At 35.8% G+C, this 26,763-nt stretch overlaps 1 protein-coding gene across 1 annotated transcript; it reads left to right on the top strand.

Moving 5' to 3' along the window:
* Positions 1 to 1,117: 1,117 nt before the first annotated feature.
* On the top strand, positions 1,118 to 23,605 carry LOC107060417 (uncharacterized). Its single transcript, XM_015308355.1, has 6 exons — positions 1,118 to 1,128; positions 1,827 to 1,966; positions 2,114 to 2,589; positions 22,273 to 22,428; positions 22,942 to 23,196; positions 23,284 to 23,605. Exons 1-6 carry the CDS (start codon positions 1,118 to 1,120, stop codon positions 23,464 to 23,466), a joined length of 1,221 nt encoding a protein of 406 aa, XP_015163841.1. The 3' UTR covers positions 23,467 to 23,605.
* The last annotated feature ends 3,158 nt before the right edge of the window (positions 23,606 to 26,763 follow it).

The raw sequence follows: 26,763 nt of genomic DNA, 5'->3' as shown, positions 1-26,763 counted from the left end.
TTGTATTCAAAAATCTATTTTGTATTTTGTATCAATTGTATTCATGATACAATGAATATAATATGCATTCATCCCCTCTTTCAAATATATTATGTATCAATTATATCCAATCAAAGATAGGTGAAAGATTTGTATTTTATATCAGTTGAGAACTACCATTGTCATGGGATTGCTCTTCATTTATTTCATCACAAAAAAAAACTCCTAATTTCTCCTACATTTTTTAGTCTCCACACTGAATTTTTACTAATCTGGTAAGTTTGTCTCTTATTAATTCCTTTTTCTAATACAAAATTATTTCTATTCTTCCTGTACATAATAAGAAAATGAGTATGTAAAAACAATAACACTCACTCTTTTGTATTCAACACGTAAATATGGTGTACTATTTCTTAATTTCCTAGTATATGTTAGTATTATACAAAGTTGCATCTATTTATTTGACTTCCACTTACCACAATAATATTTGTAGTATCATATTAATGAATCTTCAGCTAGTTTTTGTTCTTTGTTCAACAAAAAAATTGCCTATTAATTTGCCTCCACCAAACTCCACCCATACTCGCTCCATTGTCATCCCTAGCCTTGCCCTACCATGGATTCAACCCACCCTACCTTGCCCCGTTTTGCTCCTCTATTTTTTTTTTCAAGTTTGCAATGGTAATTTAGAAAATAAGAAAAATGTAATCAATGAAGCTTTGTTTCTCCTAAGAAATTAACTAACATGTTCCTAATTACAAAAGTAGAATTTCACGAGAAAATGATCAAAATGGTCCTCAATGCATGAGTAATGATTTTCTTGGTCCTTAATGTATTTCACTTGATTGGAATGATCCTTAATGTATAATAAAGGTGTTCAGTTTGGTCCTTAATATATTTCACTTGATTGAAATGATCCTTAATGTATAACAAAATGTGCTCATTTTGGTTATTAACCCTAAACTTAACAAATTTATCAAAAAAATAATCTTATATTTAACTGTGGACTCCACGTGACTAACAAAATTCATCATTGATGTCTTCTTTATTAGCTTCCAAGAAATACTTCATGAAATCTAACATCATTTTCTCCACCTTCTCTAACAATATTTATTATTTTCTCTTGCTAAAGATTGAAATGGGTGTTAGGTTCGTAGAATAATATTATAGAAAAGAGAAAATAGTAAATTTTGTTGGAGAAATTAGAGAAAATGGTGTCAGATTTATGGAATTCTTTCTTTGGAGCTAATAAAAAAGACAACAATGTTAAATTTTGTTAGTTACGTAGGGTCTAAAATAAAATTTAATACTTTTTATTTAGATATAGGGTAAAAGACCAAAATGAACAGTTTTTGTCATAGATTAAGGACCATTTCAATAAAATAAAATACATTAAAGACCAAAATGAACATCTTTATTATACATTAAGGATCATTTCAATAAAGTGAAATACATTATGGACCAAAATAAAGCATTACCTATACAGGACCATTTTGGTCATTTTCTCAGAATTTCACACATGCCTATTGTTTAGCTCGATGAACTTAAGAGTTTTAGGGGTCGTTTGGTACAAAGTTTAATAACGCAGGGATTAGTAATGCATGAATTACTAATGCAAGAAGTAGTAGTGCAGAGTTTATTTTTATCTCCTTTTGAGTTGCCTATGTCTCCAGTCTCCAAACTCTGTTTGCTTAAATTCATGGGTTGTTAATTAGTTGTGTATACTGTTGTCAACAGATACACTAGCATCAAGTGAAGTTAGAAAGAGAGAAAAAAATGTCAGCCTCTTCAAATTACCAGTTGTTTTCACTTGTCTCCATCTTACTGCTAATAACAGTTGATTGAAGTTCACAATCTCAAGCAACACAAGAAAACAGTGTGAAATCTGGTGTCTTTCTATCACCAGCGTTTGTGCTGGAACAAGGATCTGTCTCTCACAAGTTTTACTACAACATTGGCTTCCCAAAAGGCCATATTGCTATCAAAAGTTTTGATGAGGCAGGGAATTCTGTACCCCTCTACGAGACATATCTTTACCACTGGGTTGTTTCGAGATATTTTAATTGAAAAGGTGTGGAAGTAACAAAGTACCATTATGATTTGGGGTACAGATTCTATTATTAAGTTACCTCAGGGATATGTGGTGGAGTCCTTAGTACTGTATATTTTGGTGTTGGTCCAGAGACCCCAAAAACAATCATCTATATTCCAAACCCTTATGGAATAGAAGTCGGTAATCCAGTCGAAGTACCTCCTAGATACGAGGAGAAATGGATGCTCAATTTACATGCAATTGATACACGAAGTGCTGAAGATAGACTGGGATGCACTGAATGCAGGTGTGATCTTTATAATGTTACCAAGGACGAGAATAACCGAGATATAGAGCCAGATTACATCGGAGGCTCGAGATGTTGTTACGATGGAACAAGATGCAAGGTGAAAGACGGATTCCAAGGATCAAAGAGAAGCTTGTACCTGAAGTACAGAGTGAAGTATATTGATTGGGATGCCTCTATTGTGCCTGTAAATATATATTTACTTGATATAACTGATACATGGAAAAAGCCAGAAAAATCGAATGCCACTGTGGCAAGACATCACTGCAAGGTATGTGTTGTTGCCATTTTGTTGCTCTCAAGTGTTAGATTAGTTTTATTTTTAGTTTAATCTTCAAATAATGTTGTTATTCGTGATTTGTTTTTGTCATTTTTTTTACTTTTCAGTGTTATATTATTTTATTTTGTTTTCATTCTCTATGGACTGCAAATTTTAATGTTTGCTTTATTTTTTATTGTTGTTTTATCTTTGTTAGATATTTTTTTTTTTTATGTCATAGCACTTCTTTTCAAAAGAATTTTTCAGTGAATCATTTTTGTTCCCATTTGTTATTGTTATTATGATTTTGTGTTAAAAATATAAATTTTGGCCAATGAAAACATCTCTCCGTCGGTTTTCGAGGCCTCTCTGATGTTAAAAGACAGAAAGTTAGTTTATGTTCATATTATTTGTATGTTAAAACTGGCCGATGAAGAAATTACCATCAATTTTCAAGGCCTCCCATGTTAATAAGACGGGTTTTTATTTTTAAGTTATTTGATTCATTTATTTTTGTTCATATATTTAACACTAATATTTTTACCAAGTGTCTTTACAGGTACCCCGCAATCGCTTCCCATTGAAGTCATTCGAATAAAGTTCGAAAACTATATTCATTATTATGTATATTGTTAACGACAGGCAAACATTAGGTCGCTTCTCAGATTACTTGTTTACTTTATTACTTGTCTATATCGCATGTTTGTTTTACTTGTATATTGTTTTATTTCCTCCAGAATTTGAAAAAATGAATTCAGTTGGGACCCACATTTGTGGATTTTGAAGGATGCCTAATACCTTCCCTTTGGAATAACTTGAACCCCTTACCTAGAATCTCTTGGTTTCGTAGATCATTTAATTGGTTTCCTAGTTTTTCCTAAAATTAGGTGGTGACTCCTTTTAAAATTCGTTTATTCTTAAGATTCTTATAAAATTGATTTAATTAATTATTTTTCGAGTCACCGCGACGTTTCGCCCTTACTTGAATAGAGTAGGGATGTAAACAGAATGACGACTGTGCTGGGGATATAGAGGTTCTAACCGTTATGAGTTGACTTTTTCAAATTGAGGGGATTTTTCTTTTATTGTGTTATGTCTTGTTTTTTTGTATATTTTGTTTATTATTTGTATATTGCATTTGTTGTTTATTTATTATTTGTTTAATTGTATGTATGTTGGCATTGCATCATGACATATTCCGCCATTTGGCCTTTTTTTTATTTCTTACTTAAAGGAGGATTATGTGGCTGCAATCGTTCATTATCCAAATTGTTTATCGGGGTACCTTGGCGAATGTAGTTGGCCACTGGATGGTCAACGGTCACTAACTTCCCCAACCCAAGTTGTCCACTTGGGTCACTGATCCACTTCAAATAAAATCCACTCTTAGTCAACTAGAGTAGAGCGAAGCCAAAATTCTGATTTAACTAAGACGACCCAACACCCCAGGCGTGTTAGGCCTATTAGAAAGACTACATTGAGTCCAAAATGGCCTCCGGCCTAAATGTACGATCATAATTGTGTGTCTAAATTTAAAGGATGTTTACGTCATTTGACAATTCATTGTCACTCGGGGTCGGGGGTTTATTTTAATAGCTTACTCTAGTCCAAGAAAGATCTTTACAAGCTACCATTCCATCCAAAAGGTGTTGGCAATCAGAGATAACAAGAAGTTCAAAAGGAAGTACTTTCCACAAAGGCTTAGTTTAGGATAGTACTCTTCCGTGTGACTGATTATTTGTATCATTTTTTCCTTATTTTGTAATCCTATTTGATTTATTCATAAAATTTGTACCAAGTGTTTTGGGAAACAATGTAATGTTGTCAATTGACGTAATACATCCTTCAGATCGGTAGGCCTACCCTTGGCACAAAATGGTCACATATTTGTATAAGATGCACAATAATTATTTGTATGTTATCTGATATAATTGAGTTTGTCTTCAATCAAAGCAGTGTTTATGTGTTTAATTAATACTCTGTGTGATATTTCGCATTATCCATTATGAACACGAACTAACACTTTTACTTTTTGAGTTTTTCTTCTTTTTAAGCGAGAGATTGATTTATGTCAGAATTTGGAAGTCACTGTTCATCCGAAATTACAAGGGACAGGAAGGCTCGCGAAATTTGAATTTTTAGATTTCACCAGACATTAATATCAAATAAGAAAAGATAAATCAGGGGAGTCTTTGACTATGAGGTCACACTCATTTATTTTTTGTTATTTTGCATGTTGGCCCTGCTTTCACACATTTATCATATTTTTGCAGGAAAATCATCCCCGACAGCAGTCGGGGATGGTGATAACAATTTGTAAATAATTAGGAGAACAAACAGTTTTATGAGACAATAAAAAAAGAATGCAACAATAAGTAGTTACTGTATAAATTGAGAGATCACATTCAGTAGACAGTACAAAGATCGACAATTGAGAAGATACAAGGAATTACTTTGAGTTTGTCTAAATCTTGAAATTGTTTTAAGTCTTATCTGAATGAACTACGCGAACCTGATTCTCATTTCGGTGAGATACGTAGGCAGCCATTCTTGGGTTCGATATTCATTATTTTAAATTCAAAAAAAAAATTCAAATAGTTTGTACATATTTTCAAAAACATATCTGCATGAACTACGCGAACATGATTCTCATCTCGGTGGATACGTATGTAGCCCTTCTTGGGTTCGGTATTTATTCTTTCAAATCTCAAAAAAAAGAAAAAAAAAAGAAAAAAAAAAGTAAAATAGTTTGTGCATATTTTCAAAGACATATCTGCATGAATTACGCACACCTGATTCTCATCTCAATGAGATACGTAGACAACCCTTTTTGGGTTCAGTATCCATTCTTTCAAAAAAAATGTTTTGTACATATTAAAAAAGTCATGTCTTCAGCTCAAATGGGACCAATGCAGTTATGAGCATGTAAAATTATTCGATATGATGAAGAGGACTGACTTTGTGGTAAATCATAGATTCTTTTGGTACCTCTCATTTCTACTTTTGTGATGCTTGAAAATTCTCTTGCATGCATTCAAGATAAGAATAAAATCAACCTCATGTTTTCATGTGCATTGTGTGGTGAGCTTTTAGATCGAAATTCAATTGCATTGCACTGTTGATCTAGAACTTGGCCTGAATATTTTTCGAGGTGAAATTCTGAGTATTGTTTTGTTTGGGAAAGGATTGTAGGTCTTCTTTGACCCGATTGTGCCTTTCAAAGCCTACCAAATGACATTAATCCTTAGTTTTCCCACTTTGAGCCTGGAACTTTTTCTTTGCAAACCACATATTAGCCATTACCCTTTTGAGTGCTTACATGCACTATCCCTCTCTTGGTCCAACCTTCTTGAGCGCGTCAAAGATGTGCAAATTACAAGAGCAGATCCAAGTTTGAAGTTGCAAAGGTCAAAGATATGAAGTCTCCCAAAGTCAAGGACGCAAAGAAAAAAAAGACTTATGGGAAAAGAAAAAAAAAGGGGGAAAGTGGAAAGAAATAAAGAAAAAAAAACACCCCTACAAGGTCAATGAAAGACGAGAAGGAAAATACTCCAACAAAGAGGAGAAAACTTCAAAAGAAATGGGTGAAATAAAAGAAAAACTCCAACAAAAGAGAAGAAAACTTCAAAACAAAGGGGTGAAAAAGGAAAAACTTCAAAAAATAAGGATTTAGAATAAGTCGAAAAAAGGGGGGACAACAAAGATGATCAGACTCCAAAGGTGTATCATTCGTTAGAAAGACAAATTCAGTGTGACGCTCAAAGAGGAATTAAGTCACTCTTATCCCAAATGAATATCCTACCCGTCCCTAAGCCTACATTACAATCCAATGACAAGCCCTACATGATCTCATTCCAAATGTCCTCACATTAGTGGAGATTTACATTAGGGCCAATCATATGGTATCACAGTTGCATGCGTTGAACATTCTAGTGAGTGTGAGCGCACTTCAAAAAATTTCCTCAAATAATATGCTTCAAATATGTGTGAAATAAGACTTTTCTTATTGTGAGGGCAATTGAGATATAAGGATTGATATAATTCAAAACCTTTGTTTGAAGCAAGATGAACAAATCTTGTTGATACTTAAGTATGTTTGAGGTACCACTTGAGACTGTAGGAGTTACCTTGAATTCAATCTTAGTTACAAAAAAGAAGAAGAGATTTACATGCGATCCTAACTCCTGGTACTTATTGTAGTCAAGATTTGACTGTCTCTTTATATTATTTATATTTAAAAAAAAAAATGGAGGCAAGCACCCACTCTTTAATATTTTCCGAAACATTTTTTTTAAAAATTCTATCCATTTTTAAAAAAATAAAAAAAAAGAGGAAAAATAAGATTTTGCCTTTCCTTTTTGGGTTGTTCATTGTAAAAAGTGCATTAGGTTAATCCTGTCAGTGTGAGATGCCTATTTTACTTCATTGGGTTGTCCGTCCCAAAAATGTGATATATCTTGTCTTTAAGCTTCGAATATCCCAGGGAATATTATTTTCCTATTTCATCATGTTTATATTGTGCATTTTCTACTGATGATTTTGTCAAATCATCAGTAGAAAATGCAGTATTCATCATCTACAGGATTGGAACTACATTTGACCTGATTCCTGGCTCAACATGATATGTAGGCGCCACGACGGCTCGGTCATATATCCAGTGGAATTTTCTTTTCTCATTGAAATAAACATTGGGACAGAATTTTTGAGATTTCTCAAAAATTCACAATAAATGTGCTATCTCCAGTAAGTCAAGATTGGAGATCATTTTGAGATTTGCCAAAAGTTCTAGTTGAGATAGAATTTTTTAGGAAGACCTCAAAATTTCAATGAGTACTATCAGAAGCTTGATAGTCAACTTCAAATGATCCATCATCGCTTGAAGTTCAAAGTCAACTTGCAAATCTTCAGAGAATCATCGAGCCATCAACCTCGTTACAGTGGACAATCATCGAGTCATCCATCATTTGCATTTTTCATTTGCCGAAAAGGCCATTGCATTTAAGTCGCATCTATTCGGAAGTGAAGGATGTGCACCCTATCTATTCAACGTTCAAGTCGGTGGAAACTTGCGTTGAAAGATATTTGCATTTAAGCCGCATCTATTCGGAGGTAAATGATGTGCACCCTATCTATTTAGCGTTCAAGTCGGTGGAAACTTGCGTTGAAAAGATATTTGCATTTAAGCCGCATCTATTCGGAGGTAAATGATGTGCACCCTATCTATTTAGCGTTCAAGTCGGTGGAAACTTGCGTTGAAAAGATATTTGCATTTAAGCCGCATCTATTCGGAGGTAAATGATGTGCACCCTATCTATTTAGCGTTCAAGTCGGTGGAAACTTGCGTTGAAAGATATTTGCATTTAAGTCACATCTATTCGGAGGTGAAAGATGTGCACCCTATCTATTCAACATTCAAGTTGGTGGAAACTTGCGTAGAAAGATATTTGCATTTAATTCACATCTATTCGGAGGTGAATGATGGGCACCCTATCTATTCAACGTTTAAGTCGGTGGAAACTTGCGTTGAAAGATATTTAGATTTAAGTCGCATCTATTCGGAGGTGAAGGATGTGCACCTTATCTATTCGCGTTCAAGTCGGTGGAAACTTGCGTTGAAAGATATTTGCATTTAAGTCACATCTATTCGGAGGTGAAGGATGTGCACCTTATCTATTCAATGTTCAAGTTGAAGGAAATTTGCGTTGAAAGATATTTGCATTTAAGTCGCATCTATTCAGAGGTGAAGGATGTGCACCCTATCTATTCCACGTTCAAGTCGGAGGAGACTTGCGTTGAAATAATTTTATTCGTCCTACCGATGGACATATATTCAAAATCCTACTGATGGATCATCTGTTTTTATTCGTCCTACCAATGGACATACATTCAAAATCCTACCGATGAATCATCTTTTTTCATACGTCCTACCGATACATACATTCAAAATCCTACCGATGGATCATCTTTTTTAATTTGTCTTACCGATGGACATATATTCAAAATCCTACCGATGGATCATCATCTTCATTCGTCCTATCGATGGACATGCATTTTTATCCTACCAATGGATCGTCTTCATTTTTCGTATCGTAAGAGATGCTACCCTTTTCCTTGTAATTTTGTCTCTACTAATGAGTTTTATCTTTATTTTTTCGAGAACATCCAAGAGGATGCATTCTCAGTTGAGCCACAGGTGCAGACTACTTCAACTAGGACGCAACACAACTTGGAACCTTTTGGAGGCAAGTCCGGGATCGACTTCCATCACATTCCAACCACACTTTTATATAAAGGTCATGTGTTCGGCCAAAATCGGGCTTGTCAATTTTCGTTGTCCACAATTTCTTTCATCAATCATATCCAACGAAAGAGACAATTGTTGACACCCAATTTTGGCCTAACATTTTCAAAATTCATAACTTTTAAGTTTTATTTATTTAATAGTTAAAAAATAATTTTTTTATAATTTTAAATAAGTTTATTGATAACTATCTTTATTTATCAAAAATTAGGAGTTTTTATCAGTTAATTTTAAAATTGCATTTTTACATGTCATTATGTTTTTTTTTAATATTTATTTTATTTGTTACATTTGTTAATATTCATTTTGATATTTTGCATAGTCTAAAAATTCATTCAAATACGGATAAAATTTGCATATACAGATTGACTGATGATTTTGGGTCACAATCCCAAGCCCACAATTTGAGCCCATTGCATAATTATTTTCCTATTTAAGTTTTGAGTAGGTCGAAATTTTTGGGGGTGGAGAAATAATTTTCAGAATTTGAGAGAGAGTTTCCAAATTAATAATATCTTAAAGAGTCTCTCCTTCCCTTTAATTTTTTGGCTGTCACCACCCCGGAATCCGGCGAAGCCCCGACAACCAAAAAAACCCCAACTTTATTTTTATTTTTCTTTCACTGTTTCAAAAAATCACCAGCCAGTAGCTTAGAAACTGTAACCAAAGCCACATTAGTTTTCCGGCGAACTCGACCCTCACCACTATATCTCCACCCACACCACCAGAACCTCGACACACCCACCAGAAAACCTGACCTCAAAACCCACCAGCCTCCATCTCCTCCAAACAACCACCCACGAACCAGACCCCTTCCCCTATTCCCTCTATACGAGTTTTTGTTTGTTTTGTAGGTGTTAGATCTCCATTTTTCGGCCAAGCTCCGACCAACGAGCAACAACCAGACCCAACCAGCATGCAAAACCGCCGGCGAACAACAATCAAGCCATCGTGCTCCGAGCTCCAGATCCGGCGTGGCTCCATCAACGGCAAGCCAAAAAAACCCCAAAACTTTGTTTGTTTTCTATCTCTATTAAATGTCATTTTCTTTATTTTGTTTCTTCCCAGCAAGTATAATGGACATATTCTTTCATTCTTTGACTATTGTTTTAAATTGTTGGTTTATTATTTGTTTGAAATTTCTTGCTTAATTTTTTATTTGAAAAATATTCGTGTGAACTCCATTATAACCTGCTCTTTTTGACTATGTGTTGTTGTTGCTTTTTTACATGGTAGTATTATTTGTTTATTTATTTGTTCTTTGTTTCTCTATTATTTGTGTTCCAACTTATTTTTGTTTTGATTAATTTTTTTTTTCAATTTTACCTTCTAATGGAAAGTTCATTTGATGAGTTATCTTTTATTTATTTGTGTTGTTGCCATTTTGTTTCTCTCAAGTGTTAGATTAGTTTTATTTTTAGTTTAATCTTCCAATAATGTTGTTATTCGTGATTTGGTTTTGTCATTTTTTTTTACTTTCCAGTGTTATATTATTTTATTTTACGGAAAAGGGTCATATTTACCCCTGTACTATCCGAAATAGTTTAAATATGCTTTTCGCTATATTTTTGGGCCAAATATACCCTTACCGTTATACCTTGGGCCAAATATACCCCTCATCCGTTAAAACTTTGAATCTCAATCTTAGAATAGACAGGTGGAGGGTTGAGATTGATTTGAAGGACCCATATTTTTTGTCCTAGACAACATCTAAAATAACTCATAATCCAACCCAAGTAAGGCTTCTCATATCAACATACAACAATGGAGTAATGTCATATTCATCTAAGTTGATGATTGTCAACATCCGAACACACACGACACTAACAAATCTCATCAATTAATTGAAATTTTGATGAGTCAAGTGTCAACGGTGAAGAACCGGAGAATTTTGAATTATTTTTTTTAAGCTCATTGTCAAATTTATAAAACCTAAAAATGAATTCAGCTGAAAAAAGAATAATCCAAATAATTTTCAATAATCCATTTATTTACAACAACTTCCTATCACAAATTTGAAGGTCAAAGACTCAACAATTTTGTTTCCAACTTCTCCACCCAATGTGCATTATATATTTAGCGCGTCAATCCAAATCAATCAAATTTGAAGCACCACATCAATTGAACTTTCACAAATTTTAGAATCAAATCCAGACAATTCGTTGAAAGAATTGTGCTTTTGTTGTCTTATTCAATAAGAAAGTTCAATTATAAGAACAACACACACTACACTATTTTAAAAATATTTGCAGCTTTTTTTCCAATATTTTATATTTTTTATAGGAAAAATAAATGAAAACATTAATTATATAAACCAATTTTCATGTAATGCAGGAAGCTAAATATTTTTTACAAACAACTCGTTGTGCTTTTGTTTGTTTATAAATGGGTTTGGGAAAGAAAGCAGGGGAAGTGGGTGTTGGCTGAGACAAAAAAATATGGGTCTTTCAAATCAATCTCAACCCTCCACCTGTCTATTCTAAGATTGAGATTCAAAGTTTTAACGGATGAGGGGTATATTTGGTCCAAAGTATAACGGTAAGGGTATATATGGTCCAAAAGTATAACGAATGGAATATTTAATCTATTTTGAATAGTACAAGGGTAAATATGACCTTTTTCCATTTATTTTATTTTCGTTCTCTATGGACTACAAATTTTAATGTTTGCTTTATTTTTTATTGTTGTTTTATCTTTGTTAGATATTTTATTTTATTTTTTTGTTTAATGTCATAGCACTTCTTTCCAAAAAGAATTTTCCAGTGAATCATTTTTGTTCCCATTTGTTATTGTTAATATGATTTTGTGTTAAAAAAATAAATTTTGGCCAATGAAAACATCTCTCCGTCGATTTTCGGGACTTCCCTAATGTTAAAAGACAGAAATTTAGTTTATGTTCATATTCTTTGTATGTTAAAACAGGCCGATGAAGAAATTACTGTCGATTTCCAAGGCCTCCCATGTTAATAAGGTGGATTTTTATTTTTAAGTTATTTGATTTATTTATTTTTGTTCATATATTTAACACTAATATTTTTACAAAGTGTCTTTACAGGTACCCCGCAATCGCTTCCCATTGAAGTCATTCGAATAAAGTTCGAAAACTATATTCATTATTATGTATATTGTTAACGATAGGCAAACGTTAGGTTGCTTCTCAGATTACTTGTTTACTTTATTACTTGTTTATATCGCATGTTTGTTTTACTTGTATATTATTTTATTTTCTCCTCAATTTAAAATAAATAAATTCAGTCGGGACCCACATTTGTAGATTTTGAAGTATGCCTAACACCTTCCCTTCGGAATAACTTGAACCCCTTACCTAGAATCTCTTGGTTTCGTAGATCATTTAATTGGTTTCCTAGTTTTTCCTAAAATTAGGTGGCGGCTCCTTTTAAAATTCGTTTATTCTTAAAATTCTTATAAGATTAACTTAATTGATTATTTTTCGAGTCACCACGATGTTTCGCCCTTACTTGAATAGAGTAGGGATGTAAACAATATTTATTAAACAACAAACAATATTATTCATTATTCATTCAAAGAGAGATACTTTCAAGCTTCAAAAACAGCAAGGGACCTGATAGAAGTGCTTCTATTGTTTTCTGTACCAATTGTAATTTTGTGTGCTTGTAATAGTTCTTATATTGTAGGATTCGTTTCACTTGTGAAAGGAACGTTTCAAACTTGTGTGAATCATTGTAAGAACTAGGTTAAGGGTAACTTAGTTTCTTACTCTAAAAGTTTATATTAATAAGTTAGGATTAGTAGTGTGGAGATTAGCAGGCTAATATCATTTTGTAAACTGGCTTTTACTTTTCCTTGGAGAAGATTAGTGGAAGCAGTTTGAAAAGTCTTGTTGAGAACATGTCGTGATTTTACTCCTTTGAGCAAGGAGGTTTCCACGTAAAGTTGATTGTTAATCTTTACTTTCAGCATTTGTTCTTTATTGTTTATTACTGTAACTGTATTGAGGACCTGGTCCCATCTACATAAGTGGACGCATACATTCCAACAAGTGGTATCAGAGCTTCACTTTTCAGAAAAGATCCTGAAGGAATGGCTGCTCCACCCAATATGGAGGAAGGACAATCGTCTACCAGGCCACCTTGTTTCAATGGCCAATACTATGGATTGTGGAAGAATCAAATGCATGACTATATCAATGCTGAGAACACTGAGCTGTGGGACATTATTCTTGATGGACTTTATATTTCTATAAAGGAGGTGAATGATGGAGAGCTCACCACTACTGTTGTCAAAACCAGAAAGGAGTACAATGAAACAGATAGGAAGAAGATAGAAAAGAACTACAAAGCAAAAAAGATTCTGGTGTGTGGCATTGGAGTTGATGAATACAACAGAATCTCTGCGTGTGAGACTGCCAAGGATTTGGGACTGTCTTCAAACTGCTCACGAAGGAACTAAGCGAGTGAAATAATCTAAAGTTGACATGCTTACCACTCAGTATGAGAACTTCGTTATGAAGGAGGGTGAAACCATTTTTGAGATGAACTTAAGATTCACCTCTATCACTAACGAGCTCAGGTGTTTGGATGAGCCTATCCCTGTTAGCAAGCAGGTTCGCAAGATTCTTAAGGTGCTTCCTAAATCTTGGGAAAGCAAGGTGGATGCCATAACAACAACTAAAGATCTGATGACTCTTCCCACGGATGAACTAATTGGGAATCTTCAAACCTACGAGCTAAACAAGAAACATGGAACAATGGTGAAAGAGGGAAAGAAGGAGAAGTCCATTGCCTTGAGAACTTCTCAAACTAAGGTGACTGAGGATGACGATGAGATGACGTATGTCACCAGAAGATTTCAGAAGATCATAAAGAAGCATGGAGGCTTCCAAAAGAAAACCCCTGCTAGAAGAACTGCTACTGCAAATGATCTTTGCCATAAATGTGGCAAGCCTAGTCACTTCATGAGGGACTGCCTCAGTCAAAAGCAGGAAACTCATGACACCAGACCTCGCAAGAGGGACCTAGTCCCAGACAATGCTCAGAGGAAGGCTCATTCTAATCAGTTGGTGAGAAGAGCCTTTATTGTATGGGGAGATGATTCAAGTGAGTCAGAAGAAGATGCAGTAAGCCATGAGGATGTTTCAATGATGGCCATTGAAGATGATGAAAGTGTTTTCAACTCCATTTTCTCCTTGATGGCTAAATATGATAATGAAGAAGATCCAGATGAGGTAACTCTTTTTAATCTTAAGGATGATCTAGATACTTTTCGTGTTGAAAAATTAAGGAAACTTGCTGCCCTGCTTATTGATTCTGTTGATGAACGAACCACTGAAAACTTAATGCTAAATGAAAAATTAAGTTTGTGTGAGGATGAAAATTTAGCTCTTATGTCTCAAGTCTCTGAAATGAGTGTAAGGATAGGTACTCTAGAAACTAGCAACATAACTCCTGAGGATAATCCTGGTACATCAGTGGGTGGAAAGAGAAAACTTAGCATCATTGAGGAAGAATTGAAAGAAAAGCTTAAAATTTCTGAGTCTAAGCTAGTTGCTTCTCTTAAAACTAATTCCCAACTGAGAAAGGATCTGAGTAGGGTCAAGGAGGAACTAAGCCACTCTCTAAAGTGGACTGATTCCTCTACGATACTCTCTAACCTGTCTAATCAGAGTTTCAATGGAAAGAAAGGGTTGGGATGCAGACCAATAGAACCTCCCTATAATACCCATAGCAAGTATGTGTCTGTATCTGACAATCTGTTGTGCACTCACTATGGGTGTAATGGTCATCTAAAAGAAAAGTGTGAGACTTTGAGAAGAGCAAAAGAAAAGCATGTGAAATTTGTCAGATCTGAAAATAATGATAAAAGGGAACAAAAGGGACCTGGTCCTCGTTATCATTTCAGCAAAAACACTTTCCCTCCCTGGACATGAAGGCTTCTTATCAAGCCTTTTGATAGTTATTGGGAACTTCGTTTGAAGTGGAGTCCTAAATCTAACAAGTGATTCTTATGCAGAAGAGAGGAAGGAGTCAGGGCTGGTACATGGACAGTGGATGCTCAAGGCACATGACTGGAGATACGTCAAACTTCCCCTCTTTGAAAGCACAACATGGTGGTGGTGTGTCATTTGGTGGTGGAAAGAAGGGTTCTATTCTTGGTATTGGCAGGATAGGGAGATCTGCTGATAATTCGATAAACAATGTACACTATGTGAAGGGTCTCAAATACAATCTCTTGAGCATATCTCAAATCTGTGACAAAGGAAATGAAGTCAAGTTCATGGCTAACAAATGTCTGGTCACCAATTGTATAACCAAAAGGGTTGTTATGTCTGCTACTAGAGTCAAGAATATGTATGTTGCAGATCTTGACTCTATTGAAGGAGATGATCTGTCTTGTCTGAGTGCTCAAACCGATGATGCAGATCTGTGGCACCGGCGACTGGGTCATGCAAGTACTTCTTTGTTGAACAAACTTGTGTTAGGGGACCTGCTCCGCGGACTGCCAAAGTTGAAGTTTTCCAGTGATAATGTCCGTGATGCATGTGCCAAAGGAAAACAAACTAAGTCATCATTCAAAGCTAAGAAGGGAGTCAGTACAACTCGACCACTAGAGCTGCTTCACATGGACTTGTGTGGACCTGTCAGAATCCAAAGCAAAAGAGGTAAGAAATATATTCTTGTCATTGTTGATGATTTTTCCAGGTTTACATGGAATATGTTCCTACGGACGAAGGATGAGACAGCTGGACAATTGATCACTTTTGCCAAAGCTATCCAACTGAAGGCGAATTGCAAAATTGCTAGCATCAGATTTGATCATGGTACAGAGTTCGAGAACTTTCAAATTGAAGAATTTTGGGCAGAAAATGGAATCAATCACTACTTCTCAGCACCAAGAACTCCTTAGCAAAATGGAGTTGTTGAAAGAAAGAACAGAACACTGGTGGAAATTGCTAGAACTATGCTGATTGATTCAGGGCTTGCAATGAAGTTATGGGCTGAAGCAGTCAATACAACATGCTATGTGACCAACATGTGTCTTGTCAGATCGTTGATCAAGAAAACACCCTATGAATTGTTGAATGGCAGAAAACCCTCAATTGCCCATCTTAAGCCATTTAGGTGTAAATGTTTTGTGCTAAATAATGGAAAGAGTGATTTAGGCAAGTTTGATGCAAAAAGTGATAAGGGAGTATTTGTTGGGTACTCATCTACAAGCAAGGCATATAGGGTTTTTAACAAAAGAATTATATGTATTGAAGAGAGCATGCATGTTAAGTTTAATGAGTCGGGGAAGAGGAATGAGAACAGAGAAGACTATGAGCTTGAGGAGTTGATCAATAGAGAACATAATGCTCAGGGTACAAATGTGAAGGATGCAGAACATTCAGGAGTACCTGGTCCCTCCAGTCCAACACATGAGGTATTGTCTCAAAATCTTGAAGGAGATGAAGGTGATTTTGATGGTGACAGAGAAAAAGAGATTACCAAAACGTCTGGTTGGAAACATCAATCCTCTCATCCATTGGATAATCTCATCTCTCCACTTGACTCAGGAATTCAAACTAGGTCCAAGTCGAGAAATCTTATGGCATACTCATCTTTCATATCAACTATTGAGCCTAAGAACATCAAAGAAGCATTGAAGGATGTAGATTGGGTGATATTAATGCAAGATGAGCTTCATCGGTTTGAGAGAAGTAAAGTGTGGCACCTGGTCCCCCGACCACTCAATAGGACCATTATAGGGACAAGATGGGTCTTCAGAAACAAACTTAATGAGCATTGGAACATTACCAAGAACAAGTCAAGACTTATGGTGCAGAGGTACAACCAAGAAGAAGGGATTGATTACGACGACACCTTTGCTCCAATAGCCAGAATGGAAGCCATCAGAATCTTGATAGCATTTGCTGCCCACATGGAATTTAAGCTTTTTCAAATGGATGTCAAAAGTGCTTTCTTGAACGGGAACTTGAAGGAAGAAGTATATGTCAAACAACCTCCACGCTTTGAAGATGCAGACCTACCCAATCATGTGCTGAAATTGGACAAAGCTTTGTATGGGTTAAAACAAGTTCCTAGAGCTTGGTATGAATGCTTGTCAAAGTTCCTCCTAGCCAACGGGTTCAAGAGAGGTAAAATTGATAATACCTTGTTCTTAAAATCCAAAGGTAAGGAATTGTTAATTGTGCAGGTATATGTAGATGACATCATCTTTGGGGGCACCTCAGAATCCTTGTGCAAAGAGTTTGCTGATTTGATGAGTAGTGAGTTTGAAATGAGCATGATGGGGGAGCTTACCTTCTTCATAGGCTTGCAGATCAAATAGTAATCTCAAGGCACATCACTATGCCAAGAGAAGTATATCAAAAAATTGCTCATAAAATGCAATCTTCTGGAGGAAAAGGTGTTGGACACCCCATGAGCACAAACGTGAAACTTGATAAAAATGAAGATGGTGTGGAGGTAAATCAGACCATGTACAGGGGAATCATTGGGTCACTCCTGTACCTCACTGCAAGCAGGCCGGACATAGTGTTCAGTGTAGGGATGTGTGCAAGGTTTCAAGCAGCACCAAAGGAATCTTATCTGAAGGCAACCAAACGTATCCTGAGATACTTGAAGGGAACTCAGGACCTGGTCCTATTCTACCCTACTGGCGACTCTTTTTATCTTATTGGTTATGCCGATGCTGATTATGTAGGTTTTTTGTTTGATCGAAAAAGCACATCAGGCATGGCACACTTTCTGGTATCATTACTAATTTCATGGGGAACCAAGAAGCAGAACTCTGTGGCATTGTCCACTGCAGAGGCAGAGTATGTGGTTGATGCATCATGTTGTGCATAACTATTATGGATTAAGCAGCAGTTAGAAGACTTTGGTGTACTCACTAACACCATTCCTCTTATTTGTGATAACACCAACGCCATGAACATGGCCAAAAATCCAGTCCAACATAAGAGAAAATTTGGATTTAGAAGGCTTGTTCAAAAGAACAAAATTCTTGTGCTTATGTGGATGCATCGCTAAATTTCCCAAGACTAGAGAAGGGGACAAAGCACATAGACGTGAGACATCTTTTTTAAGGGACAATGTTGAAAAGCAAAATGTGATGATGAAGTTCTGCAAAAATGAGGATCAGTTGGCTGATATCTTTACAAAGGAACTGAGTAAAGAATCCTTCATTAAGAATAGGATAAGGCTGGGGATGCACAAAATCACCTGATCCCTTAACAAATTACACGAAGCTCTCTCTTGCTGACTATGTTACGGAGGGGGAGGTATCTATACTTGTTTTAATGTTGGTCATAAAATAATTCATCTTTGGTACCTTAATGCAGGTATACACTCATGGTGTGTCCAGCTGAAGGGACGATTTATTCACTAGGCATGGTTGCAAATTGAAACGAGGACCTGGTCCTCATAAGGTTAGTATCGCTTATACTACACTGTCTAACTGTCAACATCACTACCACGTGTCCTTCACCTATTCATCGCGTCAGTTTCAGATGTCCTTTCGTTTTAAATCCAACAGTCGCTACTGTTGGGGACCCGATACCTTTTTAACTTTAACTTTATATAATCTCAAATTATTGAATAAAAACAAATATCAACGTTCTTCAACAAATTTCCTTTAAAATTCACTAATTCCCTCTCTCAAAATCTTGTTATATTTCTTCAAAATGTCTAACTCTGATTCCTCTTCAAAGGCTCCCCTCTTTCAAGAAGTTGAAAACCCTAGTTCATTCAACTTCTCAACTCTAACTCCTGAGGAATCTCCCTCAACTCCTAGGGTTGGTGAAACGACAGAATCTATCACTCCTCAGACTGAAGTTATAGTCTCTCATGTTTTTCCCTCTGAGGATGTCTTAGCATGTTCTCCTACACTAGTCTTATCTGGTGGAAAATCCTAAAATTCAGAGGTGTAAACAGTGGCAAACCCTAACGATGAATCACCCTCAAAAGAAATCGATGTTGGATCCATGGCAGTGTCATCTACCATATCTGAGAGACTGTTTGAAGGAGACTTGCAGAAGGGAGGGGTCCTGAATCATGTATTCTAGCTGCAGGGGCAGAACTAGTAGTTGTTCACAGTCTGACATCACTAAGAGGTGACTCTCAACTTACTCTACTGGAGGAGGAATTTAGATCACCGGATCAGGTCCCTCACAGAGGTCAGCCATTATTTGACCAAACACCCAATTCCTTTGATGTTGAGAGTGATAAGGAAGAAGAAGAAGAAGAGGTTCCGTTAAAATGGAACAAAAGGGGAGTACGAGGAGCGAATGCTGTCAAAATGGAAGTTCCTGACTTTGAGACAGTTAAAGTTTCGTCTGAGGGTGACACTATTGCAAAACTTACTGAGCGTGCACAAGAGAGAAAAATAAAGGGAAATGGAAAACTTGTCGAGACCCACTCGAAAAGGCAAAAGAAGGAGTATGGGACAAGAAGTGTAACACATAAAAGTTCTGGGAAGTGCTATGGAGGGAAATGCAGCCCAAACTGAGAGAATAAGGAAAATGAGACAAAAAGGGTTACTGGCTGTAGAACCCACATCAACACATGTGCCTATTGAAGATAGTGAGACCCAATCTGAGGACATCACTAGGTATGTGGCAAAACGAAAAAGGGATGCTGAGGAGGAAAATGTGATATCAAAAAGAACTCAGAAAAGGGTAAGGAAATCCTCTGCAAAAAGGGAGAAATTGACAAAACAGAGATCTTCTGCAAAAGGGAAGCGAGTGAGAAAGCATGTGAATAAACAACCTTTAATGGGACCTGGTCTTAGGGTTCAAAATCAAAGTGAAGAGGAGGAGATGACGAGGGAGGAGAGAATAGAGAAAATGGAGCACCAAAAGGTTTTGACTTGCAAAGTTTTTGACACTGACATTATAACAAAATTTGGCATGGCCACCCTGTTTGATGCTGTCACAATTCAAGGATGGAATCATCTTTCTGAACCACCTGCTCCGTATTTGCACGAACCTGAAGTGTGCGAGTTTTTCTACAAAATGAAGTTGCTAGAAGGAGGGGGTATAACAACCACTGTCAGGGATGTTGAGATATGTTTGGATAAAGAAACTCTAGGGATCATTTTGGGGGTGGCTGTAGTAGGAATTATAACTATTGAAGGTTGCAAACCAACTGAGGAATTGACCAAGCTTGCCACAAAATGAGGAGAGGTTAAACGTGTTGGGCTACCTAAGAAGTTCCTTAAGGGGGAACATCAGTTGGTGTTTGAGTTCATCAACAAAGTGCTGGTAACTAGGATGGAAAAATGAACAGTTGCGTCTGCTGCTGACTTATTTCTCATGGAAAAGTTGGCTGACCTTGAAGAAATAAACCTTTCTGTCATCATGTTAGAGCACATGCATAGAGTAATGACCTGGAAAAAGGCCAAGCATGGCATTCCGTATGGATATCTGCTGAATTTTGTCTTTAACCACTTTGAAGTACAATTAGGAAGGGGAGTACCAGGTACCACCAAGCAGATGTTCACTGAGGCTACTTTACTGGAATGCGAGTGCATGAAGGGACAAACAAATGATAGATCTCAGGTAGCAGCCGTTCTCGAGCAGCAGGCCACTCTCAAACGGGGAGTGGAAGATCTCACGAGTATTCTAAATGACAAGGAGGTTGAAATTTCTAAACTTAAGTCTGAACTTCAAAAGGCAATCTCTAGCGGACTTGGTACCAGTCACGCTAACGAGAAGGTGCTGCAAAAATTGAAGGATGAAAATGCACTACTGTTGAAGACAAATGCCTCACTTAGTGAGGAGGTTAAGGCCCTCAATAGGAAGATTATCAAGGCTCATGAAGATGCTAATGAGCGCATGCTGTTGTTTATGCGCACTCTCTCTCCCGCTCCCCCTCCGTCCTAAATGTGTCTTAGTTGTCCTGAGTTTCTCCTTTGTTTACTCCTGTAACCCAAAATCTTGTGGCTTTATGTTTTGACTATTTACAGTGGTCAGTCTATGTGATATAATGCTCTTTCTGTTATCTGCCCTATTCATATGTGCATTTATCATTTTTTTTGCTTTCAATACGTATGCTCTGTGTGGCCCGTGGCCCTGAATTCTTAATTGCCCCATGTTTTAACTTGAATATGTTTACTGCTTCACCTTTTCAATGATGTCAAAAAGGGGAAGTTTTTGTTGCAATTCGTTTTAAGGGGGAACACTGATTAAGGGGGAGCACCAGTTATTGAATGAATGTTTGTTCACTCACGTGAGGAGTTATGCAGGTTGTTTGTCATCATCAAAAAAGGGGAAATTGATAAGTACTTATGTTCCTAGATGTTTTGATGATCTCTTCACAAGTGTAGGGTTATGGTCCTCTGCAGAGTATGAATACTCGTCCAGTCTCAAAATGTTGTACAACTGTTAATGCTGTCCGCGTCAGGAAGTTGGTGAAGTGGCAGAGTACTGCACCAATCAGAGGGGACGAGGTTGTTTGTCTGTTGGGTAATAATTCTTCATGGTATATATCAAACAACAAACAATATTATTCATTATTCATTCAAAGAGAGATACTTTCAAGCTTCAAAAACAGCAAGGGACCTGATAGAAATGCTTTTATTGCTTTCTGTACCAGCTGTAATTTTGTGTGCTTGTAATAGTTCTTATATTGTAGGATTCGTTTCACTTGTGAAAGGAGCGTTTCAAACTTGTGTGAATCATTGTAAGAACTAGGTTAAGGGTAACTTAGTTTCTTACTCTAAAAGTCTATATTAATCAGTTAGGATTAGTATAGTGGACAGTGTTGTATCTGCTCTGGCTCAGCTAAGTGATAGGAGGTATTGCTTAGTGTGGAGATTAGCAGGTTAATCTCATTTTGTAAACTGGCTTTTACTTTGCTTGGAGAAGATTAGTGGAAGCAGTTTGAAAAGTCCTGTTGAGAATAGGTCGTGGTTTTAGTCCCTTGAGTAAGGAGGTTTCCACGTAAAGTTGATTGTCAATCTTTACTTCTAGCATTTGCTCTTTACTATTTATTACTGTAACTATGTTGAGGACCTGGTCCCATCTACATAAGTGGACACATACATTCCAACAGTTACCAAGGACGAGAATAACCGAGATATAGAGCTTGATTACATAGGAGGCTCGAGATGTTGTTACGATGGAACAAGATGCATGGTGAAAGACGGATTCCAAGGAAGTACCAGAAGTACAGAGTGAAGTATATTGATTGGGATGCCTCTATTGTGCCTGTAAATATATATTTACTTGATATAACTGATACATGGAAAAAGCCAGAAAAATCGAATGCCACTGGGGCAAGACATCACTGCAAGGTATGTGCAGTTCCCTATAATAATTACAAGAACGAATGATAAATAAAATCATTTTTAGCTCTTTTCTACTTCCTAAATGTATATAGTTAATATTCATGCAATTTCCTTTACATCAGATAGAATATTTAGTGGAGTCATGTGCGACATCTGTTGCAAATGTCGATTGCACTCATACAAAGAAGATAAGTGTAATATTTCCTAGTGGTGGAGATCTCATCTACGGAGTTTCTCATCAACATATAGGAGGGACTGGTATGGCACTCCATGGAGAGGTACTCTGAGCTATTATATTTTCTTTCTTTGGTCATGTTCTGCTTACAAGCTTATACATTTTCAGACAATGTATAAAACTTTTTTAATCAACATCAAGTGTATATCGTGTTTTTATTATAGCACTATTTTATGTTTTAGTTCCTCTCTTGTGGGATTTTCATTGCTTCCCTTGTTATTGGGTATGTTTTCTTTTTCTTTTTATTTTTTTGTACTTGGATTTGCTATCCTTGAGCCGAGGGTCTTTCAGAAATAACCTCTCAACCTCCACAAGGTAGTGGTAACATCAGGATACACTCTAATCCTCCCCAGACCCACTTGTGGGACTATACTGTTGATGTTGTTGTTGATACATAACATTGGTTATGTATGCCAAAACTTGCAAGACCAGATTGATCGAATCCATATATCTAATCTCGTTCTCTTAACATCAGATAAAAGAAGTGTTGTTAGCATTTATTTGACATGATTATTTTCTTAATTTGTTCTTTTCTGTTTCCGCTGCACTGGTCTAGGATGGACGTGTCATATGCTTATCTCTTCCAATCTATGGGAAAGGAAAGGAACCAGGAAATGAAGCTGGTTACATTGTCGGGATGTCTAGTTGTTATCCTAGACCTGGCTCTATCAAGCTTTCAGAAGGGGAGACTATAACTTTACTATCAAACTATAGCAATGATCAGAGGCATACTGGAGTGTTGGGGTTATTCTATCTCTTGGTTGCTGAACCATCACTGAAACATAACTCTATTCTACATTCCGCAGATGGAGTAAGATCTTTGACGCATTAAAAGTTTTCCTACTTGAGTCTAAACAAGATCATATTTTCTGAACTTGTTTCTTCTTCAATACTACAGACAGGTGAGATGGTAATATTGCAAAATGTTGTTGGAGCCTTGTCAGTGTTTGGAATTGCACTACTTGTTTGTGCTGCTGTTATTTATCAACGTCAAAATACAAGGGATCAGGAAGGCTATGAGTCTATACTGACCCGAAGTTCTCTCCAATTGGTGACTTTGGTCCCTAGTACGTCGGAATAAAAGGAATCAGGAAGGCTATGAGTCTAAAAAGGATCACATATCTCCCTTCTTTTTGTACACTTATGTTGTACTTGTATGTCAAGTTACTGAATTATATGATTTTGTAATATAATAGAAATACGGCAAGAAAAGGTCTGTAACAAGGTGATTAAAGACTATTATGAGTATTTAATCAAGTCTAAGTATTTAATCACAAAAAATATATTAAAAGCAATTAGCAAGATATCAAGGAATGAATCTAGACAATAATATGAATACTTCTTTTTGAGATACTATACTCATTTTTCCCTCAAAGTCTCGACGGTAATTAAAATGTACTCAATTTTAGGCTTCAGAAAATTGAATCATATCGACAGACCAGTAGTTAGTTGCTAAAAACATCCTATCCTTACAAGGTGGGTTTATGGACAAGAGGTGAAATAATATCCCTTAGCTCTTCCAACGCTCAGGCATTCTTGTCAGTGGAACTATTAAGAGAACCCCATTTCTGCTCCAAATCCGCAGCAAACTTTGGACTAACAACACAGAGAGTATTGTACAGGTCTTTTATGTTCATTCCAGACAAAAGTATGTGTTTCTCTGTTTCAACCTTTCTCAAAGCTTTCCACACAAGACTTTGCTCATTCCAACCATTGTGCCCTTCTTCAAGGACCAGAAGACCAGGAAATTTTAGAAGTATTTCTCTAGTCTCTTTGTCATAACCCTCTCCATCTTCTCCCGTGAGAATCCTGAACAAGTCATAACTGATTCCCAAAATACTCTTACTTTTGGTCCAGGATTTCAGCTTCACCATGTGTATAAGGTGTGGATTTTTTTTCATAGCATGGGATAAACAGTGAAAAACACCAACAATATCTTCATCTTCCTTTAAAGAGAAGTCCTTATTGTTCAAGTTGTGGAAGGGAATATCCACCGCCCATTTATGGAACTCGGCTTCCCAGTAAAGAAACAAATTATATGGTGCCCTGATTACAGGTCGACACTCTGAGAACAGCTTCAGAAATGACTGAGAATAGTCCGCAATCCATCAACTTTTAGTCTGTTAAGTAGCCTGGGAGGAGGGACCACTGGTGGTACTGGAGCTACAGGGGGTGCCAGAGCTGGCACTGTGGGTATTGCTGGGATGGCTGACCTAGCACGGTTCTCAGCCCGCTGGGACTGTAGTGGTTGGTCGTCATCCAATTCAGTGAATGCGGCTTGGGAGCCCTCACTATCGGAATTGTGCTCCGGAGCCTCAGTAGAGGGCATCTTGCCCTTGCCTTGTCCTCCCTTTGGAGGCTCGGGTTGGCTCCTCCTTCGTTCATATTCAGATATTTTAATCTTAGAAATAAATAAATGAGGTCGAAATTTCCTTTTAATACGTCACTAACTCATTGTTACTACAAATATAAGGATTGTTTGATAATGAGAATTTCCAAAACAAGACTTGCAATGAAAATTCCAAATTGAGATACAAATGTTTCATTTTGTTGAAAAGAAAAACATTTGGCCTATGAAACTTTCAAATACAACTTGAAGTTCGTATTCAAAATTGAAAAACACACGAACCCTTTCTTTCAGTTTTGCTATATTTTTCTTTTTTTAATTTTTCCCCATTTTTTTAATATAAAAATAACCTCATTTTGTTTTTTTAAAAGGAAAAGCACACTCTAACAACCAAATATTTTTGTAAAAATTATAACCAAACACAACTTTAAATTCAAAAAATTGAAATAATTTGAACAAATATTGGCAATAGTATATAATAGTTGGTATATGAGATCTAATCTATGATGGGGTGTACATGGCTGGGTTGGTTCAGAATTTTCAAATATCAAACCAAACCATTTGTGTCGGATTTTTGAATTTATAAACCAAACCAATAAAACTCGGGTTTTTCAACCTCGAATTTTTTTGGATTTTTTTGGATTTTTCGGATTTTCGGGTTTTTCCGGTAAAATATTCATACAAACATATAATTTACTTGTATTTCAAATATTTCATTAGTCCTACCAAAATATAACTATCTAAGATGTTTCTTAAGAAAATAACACAAAATATGATATGATTAATTACACTAAATATCCAATAAAAAGATAATAATGAAATCGCGTAAAAAAAGTATTGCAAATTAATAAGTAATAATGACAATGATCATAATTTAAAAGTACTAAATCATGCTAAAATAAGTTTAATAAGTATTAGTTACATGACTAAATATTAAAGGAAATTAAAATTAAATTAATGTATTTTAAATTGTCTAAACCTATGTAAAACTAAAGAACAAATATTCAATATTATTGTCATTCTTAGTGTTGAATTGGTTTTCTTTTTGCATTAGTATTAATTTGATTTTGATTTAAGTTTTATTATAATTACCAACATCTATGAACTATAATCTTTATTGGACCATTAAGAATTCTAACTTTCAAACATGAAATAATATATTAAAAGATTAAAAATTATAGAAAAAGTATAAGAAATATTTAAAAATTATATCAAAGTAAATATTTTTACGTATAAAATATAATTTTAAAATTATATATATAATGTCGGGTTGGTTTGGTCTCGGATTGTTTTTTTTAGTTGAAACCAAACCAACCCAAATATAGTTGGGTTTTTTTTCAAATACCAAACCAAGTCAAACCAAACCACTAGTTGAGTTTTTTTTTCAATTTGACTCGATTTGCGGTTTGGTTCGATTGTGTACACCCCTAATTATGACTATCTATTTGAGAAATATTATTATTTTAGAGCAAATTTGATTTATCAAACACAACTCCAACTTCAAATATTTCAAATAAAAGAAAACAGAACGTCCACTTAAAAGTACTTTAAAATCATAAAATTGTCAAATCCTGGTAACATAATAATCAACTCTTTTTTATTCTACTGTAGTAGAAGTGTGAGTAAGGCTGGCAACGGGATCGGAACCGGGACGGACCGGAACCGGAACGAAACCGGGCACCACGGGACGGAACCGAACCGGAACCGGGCCGGACCGGAACCGGTAATTCCGGGAAAAAATTCGTGTACCCGTCCCGGACCGGTAACGGACCGGTACCGGACCGGACCGGAAACCGGGTCCCAACTGTTACTTATAATTTTAAAAAAAAATTATTAAAATTAAAAAATTAGGAACATTACACAAATAATATTAAAACTCTTATAATTTTATTAGAACCAAATTTTTTTATACTTTTAAAGTTTTAAATACAAACTTTCAAACTTTAAAAGTATAAAAGTTTAAATTTCACACTTTAAATTTTAAAAGTTTGAAAATTTAAATTCAAACTTTAAAACTATAAAACTATAAAA

Source organism: Solanum tuberosum, unplaced genomic scaffold (genome assembly GCF_000226075.1).
Source record: "Solanum tuberosum cultivar DM 1-3 516 R44 unplaced genomic scaffold, SolTub_3.0 scf00078, whole genome shotgun sequence".
Taxonomy (NCBI): domain Eukaryota; kingdom Viridiplantae; phylum Streptophyta; class Magnoliopsida; order Solanales; family Solanaceae; genus Solanum; species Solanum tuberosum.
Note: the sequence above shows the minus strand (reverse complement) of the source record. Positions and strands in the feature narration are given on the sequence as shown.

Excerpts from the sequence above, each read along its gene's own strand:
- LOC107060417 (XM_015308355.1), top strand. Across the intron at positions 1,967-2,113 it reads AGGCCATATTGCTATCAAAA|GGATATGTGGTGGAGTCCTT; the intron begins GTTTTGATGAGG and ends AAGTTACCTCAG. Across the intron at positions 2,590-22,272 it reads TGGCAAGACATCACTGCAAG|ATAGAATATTTAGTGGAGTC; the intron begins GTATGTGTTGTT and ends CCTTTACATCAG.